Genomic DNA, 16,732 nt, shown 5'->3' with positions numbered 1-16,732 from the left:
AGGCCCACCAAAACTGGAAAGTATAATAGATAACCCCCCAAAAATCCAAGACTCCCAAATCTGGCCTGCCTGAGTATAAGGAAGAATTAAAATTAAACTCATACCACGCCAGGTAACTGCACAAAATCTTTTTATCTGGAAGCTTAAAACTAAATAGGAGAGAGAAAAGCAAATATCCTCTCAAATGTCATAGGCAAAAATCATCCTCAAAGTAGGTTTGCATTCTATATTTATACTACCTCGGTAGCCTAATAAACTCAAGCAGATAATTTAGTTTAAACTTGTCCTGAACTGTTAGTAATGCCATTCACTAGACAGAGAGAAAGAATAATCCTTTCAATTCACTAAAGGAACAAATAACTCTAATCTTCCACAAAATATTCCAGAGTATTTATGACCCCAACACGACCTTGACACCAAAACCCAACAAGAACAGTAAAAGAAATCAGGCCAATTTAACTAATGAATAAAAAAACAAAAATTCTAAGGTATACATCAATAAACAGAATACAAGGATTTAAAAAGAATAATGTTTAAATTGGGTTGATCCCGGAAATGTAAAGTGGGTTAACATTAGTAGTACATCAATTATTCTAATACACCACACTAACTGGCAAAACAAAAATAATCATATCATCTCAGTAAAAGTAAAATTCTTTAATCTGATAAAAAGTATCTATTTTTTAAAGACACCAAATAACATAGTTAAGAAATAATTTCAAGCATTCTACTTAAAATTGAGAAGAGAGTAATCTAGCCCTAAGTCATCATTTCCAAATAACACTGGAAGACTATCAGCACATAAGGCAAGAAAATTAAATTAAATTAAAAGCATAGGAATTGTAAAGGAAGAAACAAAGCTACAGGCTTACTGCAGATGAGTTGATTGCCTGTGTGAAGAATATATCGATAAATTATTAATATGAGTGAGAGATTGGCAAGGATTTACAGTAAAAAGTAAACATATCAAAAATTAAATACATTTCTACACAACAGCAGCAAATGGCTTAAAAAAAAGTTTATAAAATGAGTACATTTATGTCATCAAAAAATAGAAAATATATGAATAAATGTGTCAAAACACGCAGAAAAAAATTTATAGTTAAAAATACTAAAAATGTTGTTAAACAGTATTAAAGAAAGCCTAAACAAATGTAGATACATACCAAGTTCATGGATTAGAAGACTCAATATCATAAAAATAATTCTTTCTAAATTAATCCATAGGTTCAAGGCAATTCCAAGCTAAACAGTGGGACATGACAGTTGATTTCAAAGTTAACAAAGAACACAAAAGTCCAAATATAACCAATATACCCCTGAAGAATAACAACATGAGGGGACCTATGATAATAAACATCAGGTATGTGCAGCTCAAAGGGATCTTAAAACCAAATTTATTTGCTTTACAAAGGACAAACTGTTTCATTTTGTTTTGTTTTGTTTTTATTCTGTGTTTCTCACTTAGCTTTTTCGTATCCCTGTTTCTCCAGTCACTCAAGTGTACAGCCATGGAGACATCATCTCTGAGTCCTCCTTTTCTTCTACCCTCTGATCTTCACCCCAAGGCCATCCATTCGGTGACTGGTCTCTTAAATCTAATCCCTCTTTTCTATAACTACTGCTACAGTACAAATGTAAACACCCATCAATACTTGCCACTATTTTTACCATAGCTGTAACAAGTCTCTCTGCTCCCACCTGCTCCTTACTTCCTACAGCTACCATATCAGACCATTCTTTACATCCTCACTTATCTTTAAAAAATAAGGTTGTTATCAAGCCAGTAACCTGATCTAAATTTCCAGTAAATTCCCATCCTGCTGCAAAGGGGATCAGGATCACCACCACCCTCTCGTTGGGCATTAAAAATCCTTTACACCACACCTTCCCAAATCATTTCTTGCCAAAGCACAAACCCTTACATACCCTCTGCACTACCCATGTTAGACTATTTACCACCTTCTCTATCACCTCTTCTTTCATAAAATTCCATGAATCTTCACAGCTTCAGTTCTTAACCTTAGCTATCTGACTCTATAAGGTTTTGCACCACCTTTTTGTCCAGGAGAAAAACTTATAAGACTGAGATTCAACTCAAATGCCACCTTCCCTGAGAAGCCTTCCCAATCCCAAAAATAATTAATGCATTCCTTCCTCCATGTTACCATGATATTTTGTTTACTGTACTTCCATACTGATTACTGAAATGTTTGTTGCTTTTCTTCTGGTAGATATTGAAATCATTATAGGAGGGGACACATCTTATTAGTATCCCCCCATCTTCCTGAAATACACCGGGTGCAAAATATTGGTTGTATGAATTTACATCTGTACAGTACATCACACTTATGCATTTAACCCTTACTTGTTTCATAGATGAGGTAACACTATCCCCATATTACAAATGAGAAAATTTAAGTTCAGCAGCATTAAGTAAGTAGACAAAAATAATAGAATTAAACACAGAAGACCCGAGACTTGCACCTAAGTCTCCTGACACAATATCCAGTGCTCTTTAAGTAAAACAACACTACCTAGCTTCACGATTCTAATTTCTACTGAAGTTCATTCTCTACTATTATAAAAGTTCAAGAATGAGAACTTTGTCTGGCAATGATTTGTTTGAGAATTTGAGACTCTTCATAAAAAAAAAACTATGAATACATAAAATAAATTAACTTATGATGAAAAAAGTAGTTCTTTACTAAACAATTCAGATAAATTGGTTGTGAAACTGAATTTTATAGAGATAATTTAACAATATACACTTGTGCCAAATGGAAGAATGTTTTCAGGACAGATATGTGATACTTGATAAAAGAATGTATCTTTTAATATATTGTATATTTCATAAAATACTTTAAGCCAGAAAAACTATCCCATAGATTCTTTGCCTATAGCTCTTGTTCTCTCCATTATGAATATTGACCTCAATCTTGAAAGAACTGAATTTTCGCCATCCACTGGTCATTTTCTGCACATCTGACAAGCAATCATCTCTCCCATGAAACAGATAGAGCAACATTCGATTCTAATGGTAATGTGAGACTAACAAATTCTGAAAAGCATATAGGTGATGCCTGCATGCCTGGTCACTGTTTTGACAAATTTTTTGCTGATGGACTGAGGCTGGAAAAGAGGAATGGGAAATTATGCATAAATGCTTTCAATGATAATTTTGACAAAGTCAAGTCAAGGAGTTACACAGTGATTGCAGCTGCAGTCTGTTGGTTGCCAGGATTTGGCTGGAGCCATGAGAAACCTGAGGGGGCCCTTAACAAAAAGCGCCCACTGGAGAAGTGTAAGTATCTTCCCTTCCCTCTCAATGAACAGTACAGGCCATTGGCCCTGCAACTTCCTGGTACCACTTCAGAAGAGCTCTTACTTCTGATGTCAGGGACACGAAGGTTCAGAAAGCTTTGTAGCTTGGACAGTCTTAGAGATTTCTAAACCTCACAGACTGTGGTCCCAGAAAATCAAGGGACATCCCCAAGGTTACACACAAATACAACAGCAGAGCCAATAGTGGAAATTACATTTCTTATTACCAATCCAGTTTGTTTTCCAATCGCCATACCACTACCCACACAGAATTATTTAAAGAAAGCAAACTTATATTTGCTTTTCAAAACCACAGTAGAATACTGCAAGTGAAAAGACTAGACTTTTTTTTTTTTCATTTACTATTTGTTTTTGCTTCTCCTGGACCTGTAAACAAAGAAAAAGTCAACCATGTACATTTAAATATATTTAAGGATAAAGATACTGTGTGAAGGGCAGAAATGTACTCTAGTAGATACTGTGGGAAAATAGGACAAAAAGAAGTTGAAATTTCTAAATCAAGCAATCTGAGAAAAATAAATGGAAATCATATTACCAATACAGACTTCTTCCAAATAATTACATCAGTAATTATTGGTTACATCCCAACCCCATCCACTGCCAAATAACAAAGTCTGCATAGTACTTTCTTAGAAGTTTTTACGTTCTTCACAAAGCTTTATTCTTCATATATCATGAGTAAAGAAAATTTGGGAAAAATTTATAAGAATACATATCTCAATCGTCACAATTTATAATAGTACCCATTTTCAAATGTATAAATTGAAATAACTTTAGCATACAGTTAAGCGATTAATATATAAGCAACTATTTATACAGAAAACATTATCTACCTAAAAATGATAAAGTTAAAACTTTACACCAGGGCAGGCATTGTATCATATTTCATCCTTCTGGAATTCCAAGGATAAATCCATGTTTCATCCACAGTAAGTGTTCAATAAAGGTTTGATGAATTTATGAATATTTGTAGCGTAGAGCCATGTGCTTAAACTTAGATCTGTGTAAACATAGGATTGTGAGTATGTAAGCTCTTCAAGTTAATCCAGATGGCAAATAAAATCTGTACCAGAAATTACTGAAAGACTATATAGCCAAGATTCTATTCACACATCAGTCAATGTGAATTGAAAATTGTCAATATATTTTGGGTCTATTAAGCATTTGAGGAAATAGCCAAGAGAACAACACAGAGAAATGTGTATATTGGTTATCCCGGTTACCTTTCCAAACCTTCCTTACCTTTCCATGTGGGGATTTAACCTCTCAAATGCAAGATTTAGAGGACTTGAGGTATGAACTCATTTCTATATATGACAAGAAAAAAGAACTTTATCTACATATGTTTTTTAAAAGATCATCTTCCCACAAATAAGTATTGCAATTAAAAAAAAATCCTCTACCTCCTCTCTATTTTTTGGTACTATGAGTAAAAATTATACAGTGTTTACTATGTTCCAGACAGAGCGATTTTTACTTTCCATTCATGTAATAACACCATGAGGATTGTAGCATCATCTCCATTTATAAAATGGATCAGAAAACTGAAGCATAAAAGGGGTTGCAAAAAGCCACACACAGTTACCATATGGTGGGTCTGGTATTAGAAGCCATGCCCAACTCACTCCAGACCCCAAGTTTTTAACAGATGCACTATTCTGTCTCCCTGAAATCTTAAAAAATAATTTTTGAAACCAACCCCAATTTTCAAAAATGTACCTATCCATAAGAGAGAGGGAGAGAGAGAGGAAGAAGAAGCAGCATCAGCAGTGGCAGCATGGCAACACACGGAATCCAAAGTACTGGATTCAAATTCTGATTCTACCAGTGGGTGACATATGGTAAGTTATCTTAAAACACTAAGCTACAGGTATCATTCAATATAGAAATAAGATATGTTATAGGGTACTTTCTTCATACTGCATACAGTTTTGTATATGTAGCCCCTCCCATCATTACACACACTGGAAATCTCTTCCTACTGTAAATGTTTTAATCCTGGACACACTGGAGGTGTATCTTATAATCAAATCTTTCTTTCTGTATTTGACTCTTGGTCACCAGTTTACCCAGCAAATCTCACAAATCTCTTTCCCCACAGAAACAGAAGGCAACACAAACCCCTGATTTAGGTCATTACTTCCGTTACCCATTCCAAATGGCAAATCCTAATTATTCCTCCCCTGGTCGCTGCCTGCAGGCCACAGTCTACCCAGGTCCAGATATATACTATTTCTTCCCCTGGGACTAAAAAGTACATATAAAAGAAAAACATCCCCTTGGTTCTTAGGTTTGGAAAAGAAGAAAACAGAAAAGGGAAGCCTGTTTCACCAGATTCTGTTCTTACCCATTTGTCTGAGAAAAAAATACAAGCAGGAACTCTTCCTCCTAGAATACATGATAATTTGCTAAAAGTAGCATGTTTTCTTCAAAGAAATTGTAATTTAGTAAATATTACATGAAGTATATATTTTGAACATGCCAGACTTCCTAGTCTTAGGAAACCACACTGGAGTTCTAAGAAGTTTAGTTAACCCTATGATCCCCCAAAGCTTTCAAGCTTTTGACCTTAGGGCTTTTAGACAAGTTAGGATTGAAAAGATAAAGTTATTTAAGAACCTTCTCACAGCATATTTGTTTTCTCAAAGGCATTCACACATCATTTACATACATAATGTACACAGTAAACCACTTTCCTGCATCGCCTGCATTTGAAAGGATGTTCTTCACACTCTTTATGGGCTCATAATCATGCATTGAATGAATACTCAGACAGCAAATCTAAAGTGTGAAACAGTTTAACACATACCACACAAAACGTCAAAACCCCTGCCAAGAACGGGACACTAATGACGGAGTTCTGCTCAAATCCAGCTCAGCCTCTGCCTTAATAGACATGAAGAGCCTGCTGTCACAATTAAATACTTGACACAATGGGCAGCAGTGTCTCCCTGACACTATTTAGCACTCACATATTTCTCTAACTCTATTAAAATTAATCATATGCATTTTTATTTGTCCCATACATCAGTGGGCATGCCATTTGCAACTCTCCACACTTAGAGAATACTCTTTTGGAAGGGACTAGGGTCTGCCCTATATTCCATGCAATTGAAAATACCGGCCTTACTCTGACAATACAGTAGATGGGTCAAAAAATGCAAGAATATCGAAGACAAGATGTATTCTCACCAAAGAAAATATTTGCTGCAGTGGATAGATGCCCATGGCACAAACACCATCACTTCAATTGCCAGTCTGAGTACATTTGTACTGGCTGAAAAGCCAGTGCCTGGCATTCAAAGAAAGAAAGGCATCTGAAATACAGAACCTGGGTTCAAGTTCTCGCCACTTAGCAACTGTCATGACAGTCTGGCCGCTGAACCTTCTGAGTCTGTTTCCGCATGGGTCCAAAAGGGGTAACAATAATATTAATTGATGGAGATACAGTGAAGATAGGAAACCATTTAAATTGTTTAATGTGAAAATAGGAACTATGTTATTTTGACACGAGTCACAAAGGCAATTCCTAGATATGTGAAGTCGATGGGGTCCAAGAATTCATTCTCTGGAAAGTTCTCCACGCGGCTGTTTTCTAGTTACGCATGATGTTCTTTCCTGGGGTATTTCAAAAGTTTAGCTTCACCTATGAGGTATACTTAATAACACAATAATCTGACTACAAAACAGAAAATATCATAAACTCTCGGAGCACCTGGGTGGTTCAGTCGGTTAAACATCTGCTTTTGGCTCAGGTCTAAGTCTCAGGGTCCTGGGATCAAGCCTCACATCAGGCTCCCTGCTCAGTGGGGAGCCTGCTTCTCCCTCTCCCTCTGCCCCTCCCCCTGCTCATGCTCTCTCTCTCTCTCTCAAATAAATAAATAAAATATTTAAAAAATATATCACAAACTCTCATCTACCAGGTACTTGTGGTCAGAAAGATCAGCCCAGAGGACTGGAGCACCATCCTTTCAGTATCGCTAGTCCACAGAACTGATGCCAAGGGGGTTCCCAATGCTGCTCAAGAATAGACATTACCCTAATACACACTTCAAATCCACTCATGGCCAAAGAACAGAGCTCAAAAATGCTGAGATGGGCTCCGAGGCCAGGGGCCATTCGAGGAGTCCCTGTGTAACACAATCCATGTGCTAGCAGTTGAACACAGATGAGAAATGTAAAGAATGAAGAAACTTCTACCCTCCGACACCTCCACCTCTGCCTCCCCCAACACACGAATTAAATATCATCAATAGGAAGTTCACAACACAGGAAAGATATCAAATGCCGAGAGTAAACGTATGCTTTGTGACTCCATCCCCACATCACTCCCCTGGTTTGTAAAATGGTGTAGTGTGTTAAAAACTGTTGAAATATCTTTTTTAAACAGTAAGGTGCATGCTTTGAGTAGGATACTGATATACAACATTAGATTTTGCTTGGGAAAAATAATATATGTGGAAGCGCTTCTGACCTTAATGTATGGTTTCAACTTTTTAGAATTATTGTCATTCAAGGAAGTTTTTTTTTTTTTTTTAATAGGGCCCATAGCAAATACTTTAGCTCAAACTATAAATGTAAATTGCAAGAGAGGAGCTGAGTAAGCCGGCTTGGTTCACTTTCTGGATTTCAATTAACACCTAATTTACAATACTTCTTAATACAAATATATAGCTGAGCTCCTTAAAACAGCTTGACAGGATTAGCACACATTTTGTAAAGAGCTGACAAAACAAGCATTCCATTAGCCAACCCACAATGTCTCAAATCTAATAGTCAATATCCCATTTGCAGGGCTGACAATGGCAAGAACTAAATAAAAAGCAAGGGATTCCCTCCCTCCTGCTTTCTGGGAAAGAACACATTCTATGCAATTCCTTCCATAGCTGTAAGGCTATAAATTTTTTTTTAATGTTCCTCCCTAAGCATCATTATTCAATAGATAACTAAAGGAAATAAACCACTAAGCCATATTGCTAAATCATTCTACTGGATCCAGGGTTGCGGAGAGGACTCTTCACTCCTTCATTTAGGAAGGATAAGTCCAGGATTAATTCCAGATCTTGGAATATGAAAGAACTGTAAGAGGCCTCAAAATTCCCCCAGTAGAGGATAGCCTACATCCCCAGAAACCTTGCCAGGCACCTGAGCCTCGGCCTGGCCCAGGCCTAGCTGTGGGCTCAAGATGCTGCAGGGGGCTTTCCTACAGTTCAGGGGAGCAGCATGGCCCCCTTCCCCCACCTCCCCAGACACCAGATGGTCCCAGCAGGATGTGCAAGGCCACGTTTTAAATGGATTATTTACCTCTATCTTTTCCAAGCATTCTTAGAAAAGCTTAGGGAGGTCCTAGTTTTAAATGTTTTAAGCAGATGGGTCCAAAGTACTATTAAAAACAATAGATAATACTCTAAAAAGAAAAAAAGTAATGACAGTACATCCCTAGCTCCTGATAACATCTACCTGAGCTCTAGAAAAATTTAAAGGCTAACCTCTGTCCAATACACTTGCTGATGAAGAGGCCTAAGGGATCATTAATGTGACTAACGTTCTTAAGGTTCACAAAGAATGTGATGTTAACTACAGGCAAGTGAGACTAAATTTTAAATCAGGGGAAACTGCTAAGATGTACAAAAATAGGATTCTTACATATACCACAAGGGAAGACAATATGGTTTCTGCAGAAGAAACGATACATGACATACATTAGGCTTTCATAGAAAAGTGAGCCATCATGATGGCAAGAGGAAAAGTGTGGAATTATATACTAACTTTCTCAAAAAGCCTTTGAGGGGCTCTTACACACTTTAAACGGTTCCACCATAGACTAAGGAGGCCTAAACAGAGAAGGGAGGCCTCAAACAGCACCTACTAAGCTAGAAATCATAAAGATTCCATTAATTACTACCCGAACTGCCTCAGTGAAGGGATTCCAGCTAGATTTTGAACTTGCAAATGACAGTACCCTCATTGGGGGCAAAAAATAGGCAGATCTCAGGGGACTATGTGTAAACAAACAAAAAGGAGCTTCAAAGCTGGCTGACTCTATGGGGATATATTTAAGAAAAGAAATAGTCTATCTAATTCATAGCTAGTAACAGGAACTGCCATTTGTGGGCCAAAAATGGATGTGGATCCTCACAAGAAGGGTGACAGAATCACTACTGGCTAATGATGAACAGAATTCAAATATACAGAACATAATGTCTACCCATCCCTTTTGCAAAAACTGTACTTTGGCCACCTCCGAGTTGGCATCAGAAGCAGGAGGAGGAAAAAGAAAAAACAAGATCTAAGGAATGAAAACTAAAAAAGAAGAGAGGCTGGTGAAGAGAAGCCGCTCTATGAAACGCATTTGCAACATGAGGGTTTGGCAACCGACAGAGGTGCTGACCAAGAAATATACGCGTCAATATTTAATATTAGGAAAGAATTAAGTCAACACAGGGTTGAACATCAAATTCTAAAATGTCATACCTAGGAGGCTGACTCTGAAGCTAGGAAGTATACTGAGGACCAAAAGAATGAGAGGATCTTACCAAGAGATTATAAACTTAGGAAAATCATCCCAAGAATCAGTATTGTAGGACCCTGGGACACTGATTATAAAGAACAGCAGAAAGAAGAATCTTTTATGAGGCCAAAAGCCTATTTCTATGTAAACAGGCTTGCATATGCCACTCTAAAGGCAAATATAACCTTGCAAGTCACTGACCTTTAATCATGTTTGGGTTTTTTTCCAGGAAAAGGAGACATTTACTCAGAAGATTCAAGATAGCTTTCTTGTTTTTTTTTTTTTTTTCAGGGTATTCACACTTGTCCAAAAGGATAAAGACAAGCTTCTAGACAAACATTCTACGTCATCAGTCTTCTCAGCCTCTACCTATCATTCAAAATACTAAATTCTTCAATCCCCTTTATTACATATTTTATTTGCATTGCCTGAGCTTTCCCGATATCCCCTTAAATACAAAAAGAGAAAAGAAGGAAGGGAGGGAGGCAGGGAATACAGAGTTGGTTTATCAGGTCTCTGTTTTTCCAGGTAATCTCCAGACAAATCTGGGAGATTAACTTGCACACTGAATTTGCCCAGGCTCTTCACAGATATTAATACTCTGATTAACACCTATTGGAACAGTACAACACTGAAACGGGATACCTCAATCTCTGTTCTGGAATGACTTCCTGCAGCATCAGCTTCCCAGTGTCCCTCAGGAACCTTCTGAACTAGAGAGAGTAAGATTGCAAACTCAGATGACTATGTACTATGCTGAAGAAAGACAATCAGATATCCCTTTGAATTATCTGCATCTTTGTGTTTATCTAGAGAGAGAGAGATTAATTACCTATATTCTGTCCTAATGGATTCGGCTATATAAATACATCTGAAGTTGTGCTGCACTAACTCACCTACTTTCACTTATACCAAATTATCTTTCTAAGTGAAAGTTCAATTACATTAACACAAGGCTTCCTTTCTGTCTAATAGTTTCATGCACTTGAAATTAGAGTTCTCATAGGTATAAAATTATATTGTTTCACAAATATATTAACAAGTTACATTAAGAATATTTCTTCTCAGGTAACATTACTGGCTAGAAGTCTGTAGAAAAGGGATAAATATCAATATTTATAGTCTATAGATATTGAGAAGGAATTGAGAACTTACTAGATACAAACAGTGGTATTCTATTCCTATGATAAACATTAAAAATTAGGTATGATCTCTTTCCTCAAAGCCTTTATATTGTAATTGGGTTTGGAAAAGATGAAACTATGTTCTTAGTCATTTCATGCTTATCAGATATGAAAGTAACTGCACTTCTATTAGTCTAGACTCTAGGTAAACCTGGACAAATTTTTATTGTTTGCATTTCAAGGAAGGCCTCCAAAAGGCCAGCTAAGAATGCAGTGTAATTATTTCATCTATCTATCTATCTATCTATCTATCCATCTATCTAATTTCATGCCAGGTTTTGCAGCCAGGAGACTTCAAATCAAGTTCTGGATAATTAACAACTAGTTGACCTTCTGGAGCATCTGTTTTCCTATCTGTGTAATGGGAAGATTAACAAATTCCACCATATTGGGCTGTTGTGTTAAGCTGAAATAATGTACTTAAAAATGCTTTGAAACTATAAAGCTATGTTAGTCATTATGACATCAAGCCATTGTATACTTTGAGGAAAATTAGGATCTTGCTAGAGAAGTTCAGAAAGGACACTTTATTTTATGGTCCATGCCCTCCACTCTGCTCTTTGGAAAGGGCAGATCAAAGGGGCCCCAGAATCTGGAGAGCACCCTCTCTTGCTTTTGTGTGGCCTTCTTTCACATATCTGTCCTCATCTTTCTTATTTTAGTGACCTTTTTTGAATCTTGCTTGGGAGTTCAATGTGCTATTTAATTTTTTTCCTGTTATTACAACTTTTACTTGTCTTATACAGTGCCAAAAGGAGGCCACAAAAAAAAAAAAGAAGAAAGAAAAAGAAAAGACAAAAATAAAGATTTTGCTACTCTTTAGCCAAGATGGTAAATTAAAGCCTTTCATGTCACTAAATTTAAAAAGCAGGGCTGACCATTTAAAAAGTGATCTCAGATTTTGGATATACTTCTCAGCCTTCCACTTGGGCCATTCTTATTTTTCTTTCATTATACATATACAATATACACATATACATAGGTATGCCTATTGCACTCAAAGGTTATGCTCTAGAATAAACCAGTATTAAAGAAAAAACAAAAGTAAATGCTCTTAAAGGGTTTTTTTTTCTTGTCCTAGTTGTTCATTTGCTGAGGATAATAAACATTTATGCTTGAGGCAGATTTCAATACACAGGGTGCAATCACTTAAATTTTAAAATCAAAAACATTCTTAAAAAAAAAAGTTATGTTCACAGAACCTTATTCTGGACAATTTCTAATGTAAGCCTAAACAACAAAATTTCTGAAAATAGCATTAGCTAATTTTTGACACTTCTTATATTCATATATGAAATTAATGATTTTTAAAAGGCATAAACTTTTACTTGAATCTGTATAGAAAACTATACTTATTTTCCTGAAATCAAGCCAATGTATACATATGCACTGTTCTTTTCATATTAATAGCTGGTCAAATCTTTCATACATCAAAGCATCAGAATAGATATTTTCCTGGACAATCTTTAGAAATAACACTTCACATCAACCTTACACAAGAAAGTACACAATTTTCACCCAGTTGCAAACATGATTCAAAATTAATTTCTCAATAAAAAGTATGTTTGGGGAGTTATGTGGTACTGAATTCTAGCTGTCCAGCCACTAGTCACCCATCACAGCAGAATGGTGTCTTGTTCCCCAAACCATCCGGGAAGGCCTAAGAAACTTCTGGTGGGATAGACTGAATGTTAAAGGTGATAGGAGGAAACATAAACAAAACTGAATTAAATCACAATTCTGAGTTCCAGACTGACAAGTCTCTACTAAGCTACTCCAAGTTTTGAATAACCATCTCCAGTAAAAGCGCACCAAGAAAGATCTGATAGTGTGCACGGAACACGCGTAAGTTCCTTGTCAGAGCAATGTGTCATCAACGGTACAAATTAACAAGGGAATTTCCAGCATTTTCCTTCACTGTGTGCGTTTCTCCTTCCTTCAGGACCAAGAAAGGTTGAATAAGGATTACCTGGCTATGAAAGGGAAAGAAATCGCAGTCACATACCGACCAAGCCCGCACAGAATCCGCAGAGGCAGAGGTAGTTTGGGTACTTTGCCCACTCACTCCCTTCCTCTTTGCTTCGCCAAAGCCCACACCTCTAGAGATGGGACAGAACGTGCCTTCAGCTTACAAACAACTCTACGAAGTCGGCCCCAGCAACCCTGGTAACCTTCCTTCCGAAGTTGGTCGTGAGTCCACAATGAATTCGGGTCACCTCAACCTCAACTCCGCAGGGCCAGGGACCTGGAGGCCCCTGGAGTCCCGGGACGCCGCGCTCACGTGGTCGCCGGCGGCGGCACGTGCGGCTCGGACCTGGGGCGGCAGGAGTGAAGCGCCGCCCAGAGCGCGAGCGGAGACCCGCAGAGGCACTGGCCGCGTGGGGGAGAGGGAGGGTCCCGGGGCGCTCCGGAACGCGCGAGGAGAAGCTGAGCTTCAGGCAGTGCAGGTCAAACTGCAGTTCCCGGGGGTGAACACAGGAAGGAAGGCGCAAGTTTGAATGGGGTAACAACTTGGACTCTTTTTTTTAAGGTTTCTTTTAAATGGGCAAATGCATTTGAATTCCATCTAGCGTGAGAGCTTCCAAGGTCGTCACAATCCCCTTCTCTCCTGGATCCCACACGTGAAACCCCTGGCAAGAGAGGGAGCAAAGGTGTCCCGAGGTAGCAATTCCATCCCCACCCATCTTTTGGGGAACTCTAACCAACTCGATCTCAGGCGAACACTGGGGAACCGCACCCTGGAACAAAGAGGACGTGTAGTCCCCTCCAGATGCATATAGCCCGCCGAGTGCTGGTATTTAAAACCCACGACAAGCCAGCTATGTTTACGGCTTGTTTCATTTTGCTGGGGGAGGGGAAGGGAATCCGAACTCTGGACGTTTTTTCCAAACTGGAAACCGGGAGCTTGGCATTCGATCCCACTAGCACAGAACTCCAGTCAACTCGGGCCCTGGCGACTGCCACTTGGGGGTGGGGTGGGGAAGGAAAAGAGGGCAAGAGATGGAGCGACGGAGGGGCTGGCGAGAGAGGGAAGGAAACAGGTGAGCTCCCACCGCCACCCCTCGGAAATCCAGCGCGCGGCGGCCCCCCGCAAGCCACCGTCCCGAGAGGCACTTACCGGCTTTACAAGGGTCCTTGTAATCTATCGTCTCCGCTTTATCCTCTTCGTTCCCATCAAAAGTGTAATCATAATCGAGGCCAGCGCAGACCCAAAGCTCCCCGTAGAAAACAATCCCCGAGGCCACCAGCCACACGAGCATCCTCGGGGGAAGCGTTTCCAACCCCATCCTCTTCCCCTGGAGGAAAAGGAAGGGACGGGACCCGGAGGTGAGGCGTCCGCGGTCCGCGCTGATGTGCGGTGCGAGGGGAACCGGTGCTCCTCTCCCTACCGGGAGGCTCCTCGCCGACACTGGGGTGTTCAGGTGTCCGGAGACATACGGATGCCGTCGGGACAGTAGAGAGGGCAAGAAGTGCCTGTTACCCCCAGTTGCAGGGAGAAGTTGGCTAGGGGCCCGCGGGTGGGCGGAGGGCAGGTAAGGAGCTCGGCTCCGGGAGATGGGGAGGGGCAGCTGCGGGCAAACTCGGCTCTGGCGGAGCGGGCGCTCGCTGCCTGCCAGGTCGTCCTTCTGGCGGCCGAACTTCCCGCGGCCGCGGCTGGGCGAGCGGCGCCCCGCGGGCTTAGCTGCCACCGAAGCTCGGGCTCCCGCGCCGCGCCCCCGCCGCTGCCAGGACCCGGCGGTAGAGCGCGAGCTGCCGCCGCCGCCTGCGCCCGCCGCCGCCGCCGCCGCTCGGGGAAGATGAATCCGGTCTGCACATCAGCACATCTGAACTGAAAGGGGAGACCGAGGAAGGGGGTGGGGGGCAGGCATTTCTACGCGGCGAGACCTTAAAAGCCTACAGAAGCCAGCAAAGCAACTGACTGAAAAGAGCAAAAGTGTGAGGATTTGGGGATGCACCGTTTGCCTCCCCCACCCCACCCCAGGCTGTCTTTTTACCCTCTTCCTAACTTGAAAAAAAAAAAAAAATCTTCGCAGCATCTAACCCAATCACTTGCATCCTGCTTACTTATTCATACAATCAGGGTCAGGATCCGGGCCACAGCCTCCTCTCTGACTTCTTTTGATAGCCTTATACAAACAAACAGACACGAGCGCGCTGACAATTCCATTTATATTTGACTAAAGATAAAAATGAATATATTATGTATCTGCGTCCGCGAACAGCAATTAATAGATGATGTACGTGTCAGCCAAGAGTGCCAGACCGGGGGTGGCGCGAAGGATCGTGATAACTTAGCTGCAAACCTCTACTTCCCCTCCCCCCAAATAAACAGCGGGTGTGTGTTTCTTTCCTTTGCTGCGGTTTAACCTTAGCGCAGCCCGGGAATGGAGGAAAAGTGTCTGAGCCTTCGCGGACTTGGGTGAGGAAATAGACTGCTTTAAAAGTCCCCCAACCAATGAAGTTTTGCTAAGAACTAAGATCCCCAGAACTGCAATTAAAAAAAAAAAAATCCAAAATCAAGTTACAGATTGCAGCAGCAGGAAACGCTAAGACCTTGCTGATGGGCTGGCGCTATGGCTCACGTGGGCGCAGGAAGGGAAGTTGGAAGGAATACTCGGGAAGCAAATTTTCTGTGACAGTTCTGGCGCCCATGCCCGGAGTTGCTCAGTATCCTTCGGCTTCAGTTGTTTTACTTCTGAGGAGAGTGTGTAAAACCTGGCAGCAGGATCAGCGAGGTAAACCACATGTCAGCCTAGCAGACGCAAGACAAACACAGGTTGTGGGAAATTGGGAAGGAAAAAAAATCAGAGGAAATCTCTGCAAAACCCCTGTTGTGAGCAATTCAGTGGTTTCCCCACATCTGCAAGTAGTTTCCAAAATAGGTGAGAGGACTTCTCCTCCCCCAGACTGGTGATTGGGAGTCTTGCCTTTTCCAACTAAATCTTGAACTGTCACTTTAGCAGGGACTTGTAAAAAAATCTTCTGTTGGCTTTACATCTTTAACATTTAAATGTCCCCCTTTTCCAAGTTACCATCAATATACAGTGTTGTCTAGATGAAAATGTGAAAGTAACCACCCTCCCACCCACACACATACTTTTGACAGGTAGACCCAGTTAGGTTAGGGGATTTGACCAGGTTTTGTGGTTGTTAAAGAAAAATCGGAAGCTAAACTTGAAGAAGTATCATCTATTTCCAACTTAAACTAAGACTAAAAGGATGGGAGGACTTGGTAGAACTGATTTGATATTCCTGGCAAAACTGGGGCTTTCTCGGAGGCCAATGCAGTAATGGAGCCTTCCCTCTGTAGATCTCAAACTTTTAACCCCAGGTCACAGAACAGAGAGCAGATCTGAAAAGAACGTGTTCAATAAGTAGATAGAGGTATTTGATTTTGAAATCTCTTGCTGAGTCATTCTCAAATTCTTTTACCCATCCAAAAAAAAAAGGTTTGCATAATTAATAATGGTATTGCTCTAGTGCAGGGCTAAACAAGAAGGTATTCTGCTTAGCCCTTCTGAAAGCCCGGAAAATGCAACTTTCCTTTAGAGGATCCTTGTTCTTGAGCTGCTGAAACCACCCCTACTTGCTATCCCCAAATCTTGAAAATGTCCCTTGTTAATCTCGATGACTGCAAATATCTCTTTAGACTATTTTACCGTAGGTAAATTTGCAAGAGTTTGTACCTGGA

At 40.2% G+C, this 16,732-nt stretch overlaps 1 protein-coding gene across 4 annotated transcripts in view; it reads right to left on the bottom strand.

Annotated features, from left to right (window-relative positions):
- Positions 1 to 15,036, bottom strand: part of TLL1 (tolloid like 1) — a 203,636-nt gene extending 188,600 nt beyond the window's left edge. For 2 of the 4 annotated variants that reach the window (XM_026485645.4, XM_048212228.2), the window contains exon 1: positions 14,159 to 15,036. In XM_026485645.4, coding sequence (XP_026341430.3) covers positions 14,159 to 14,327 — 169 coding nt within the window. In that variant the 5' untranslated portion in view covers positions 14,328 to 15,036. The other 2 variants (XM_044379240.3, XM_044379241.3) reach the window with 2 other exon arrangements.
- Positions 15,037 to 16,732: the final 1,696 nt, after the last annotated feature.

The sequence above is a fragment of the Ursus arctos genome, unplaced genomic scaffold, assembly GCF_023065955.2.
Source record: "Ursus arctos isolate Adak ecotype North America unplaced genomic scaffold, UrsArc2.0 scaffold_11, whole genome shotgun sequence".
In the NCBI taxonomy this organism is placed as follows: domain Eukaryota; kingdom Metazoa; phylum Chordata; class Mammalia; order Carnivora; family Ursidae; genus Ursus; species Ursus arctos.
The sequence above is the reverse complement of the archived record's forward strand: the minus strand, read 5'-3'. Positions and strand labels throughout refer to the sequence as shown.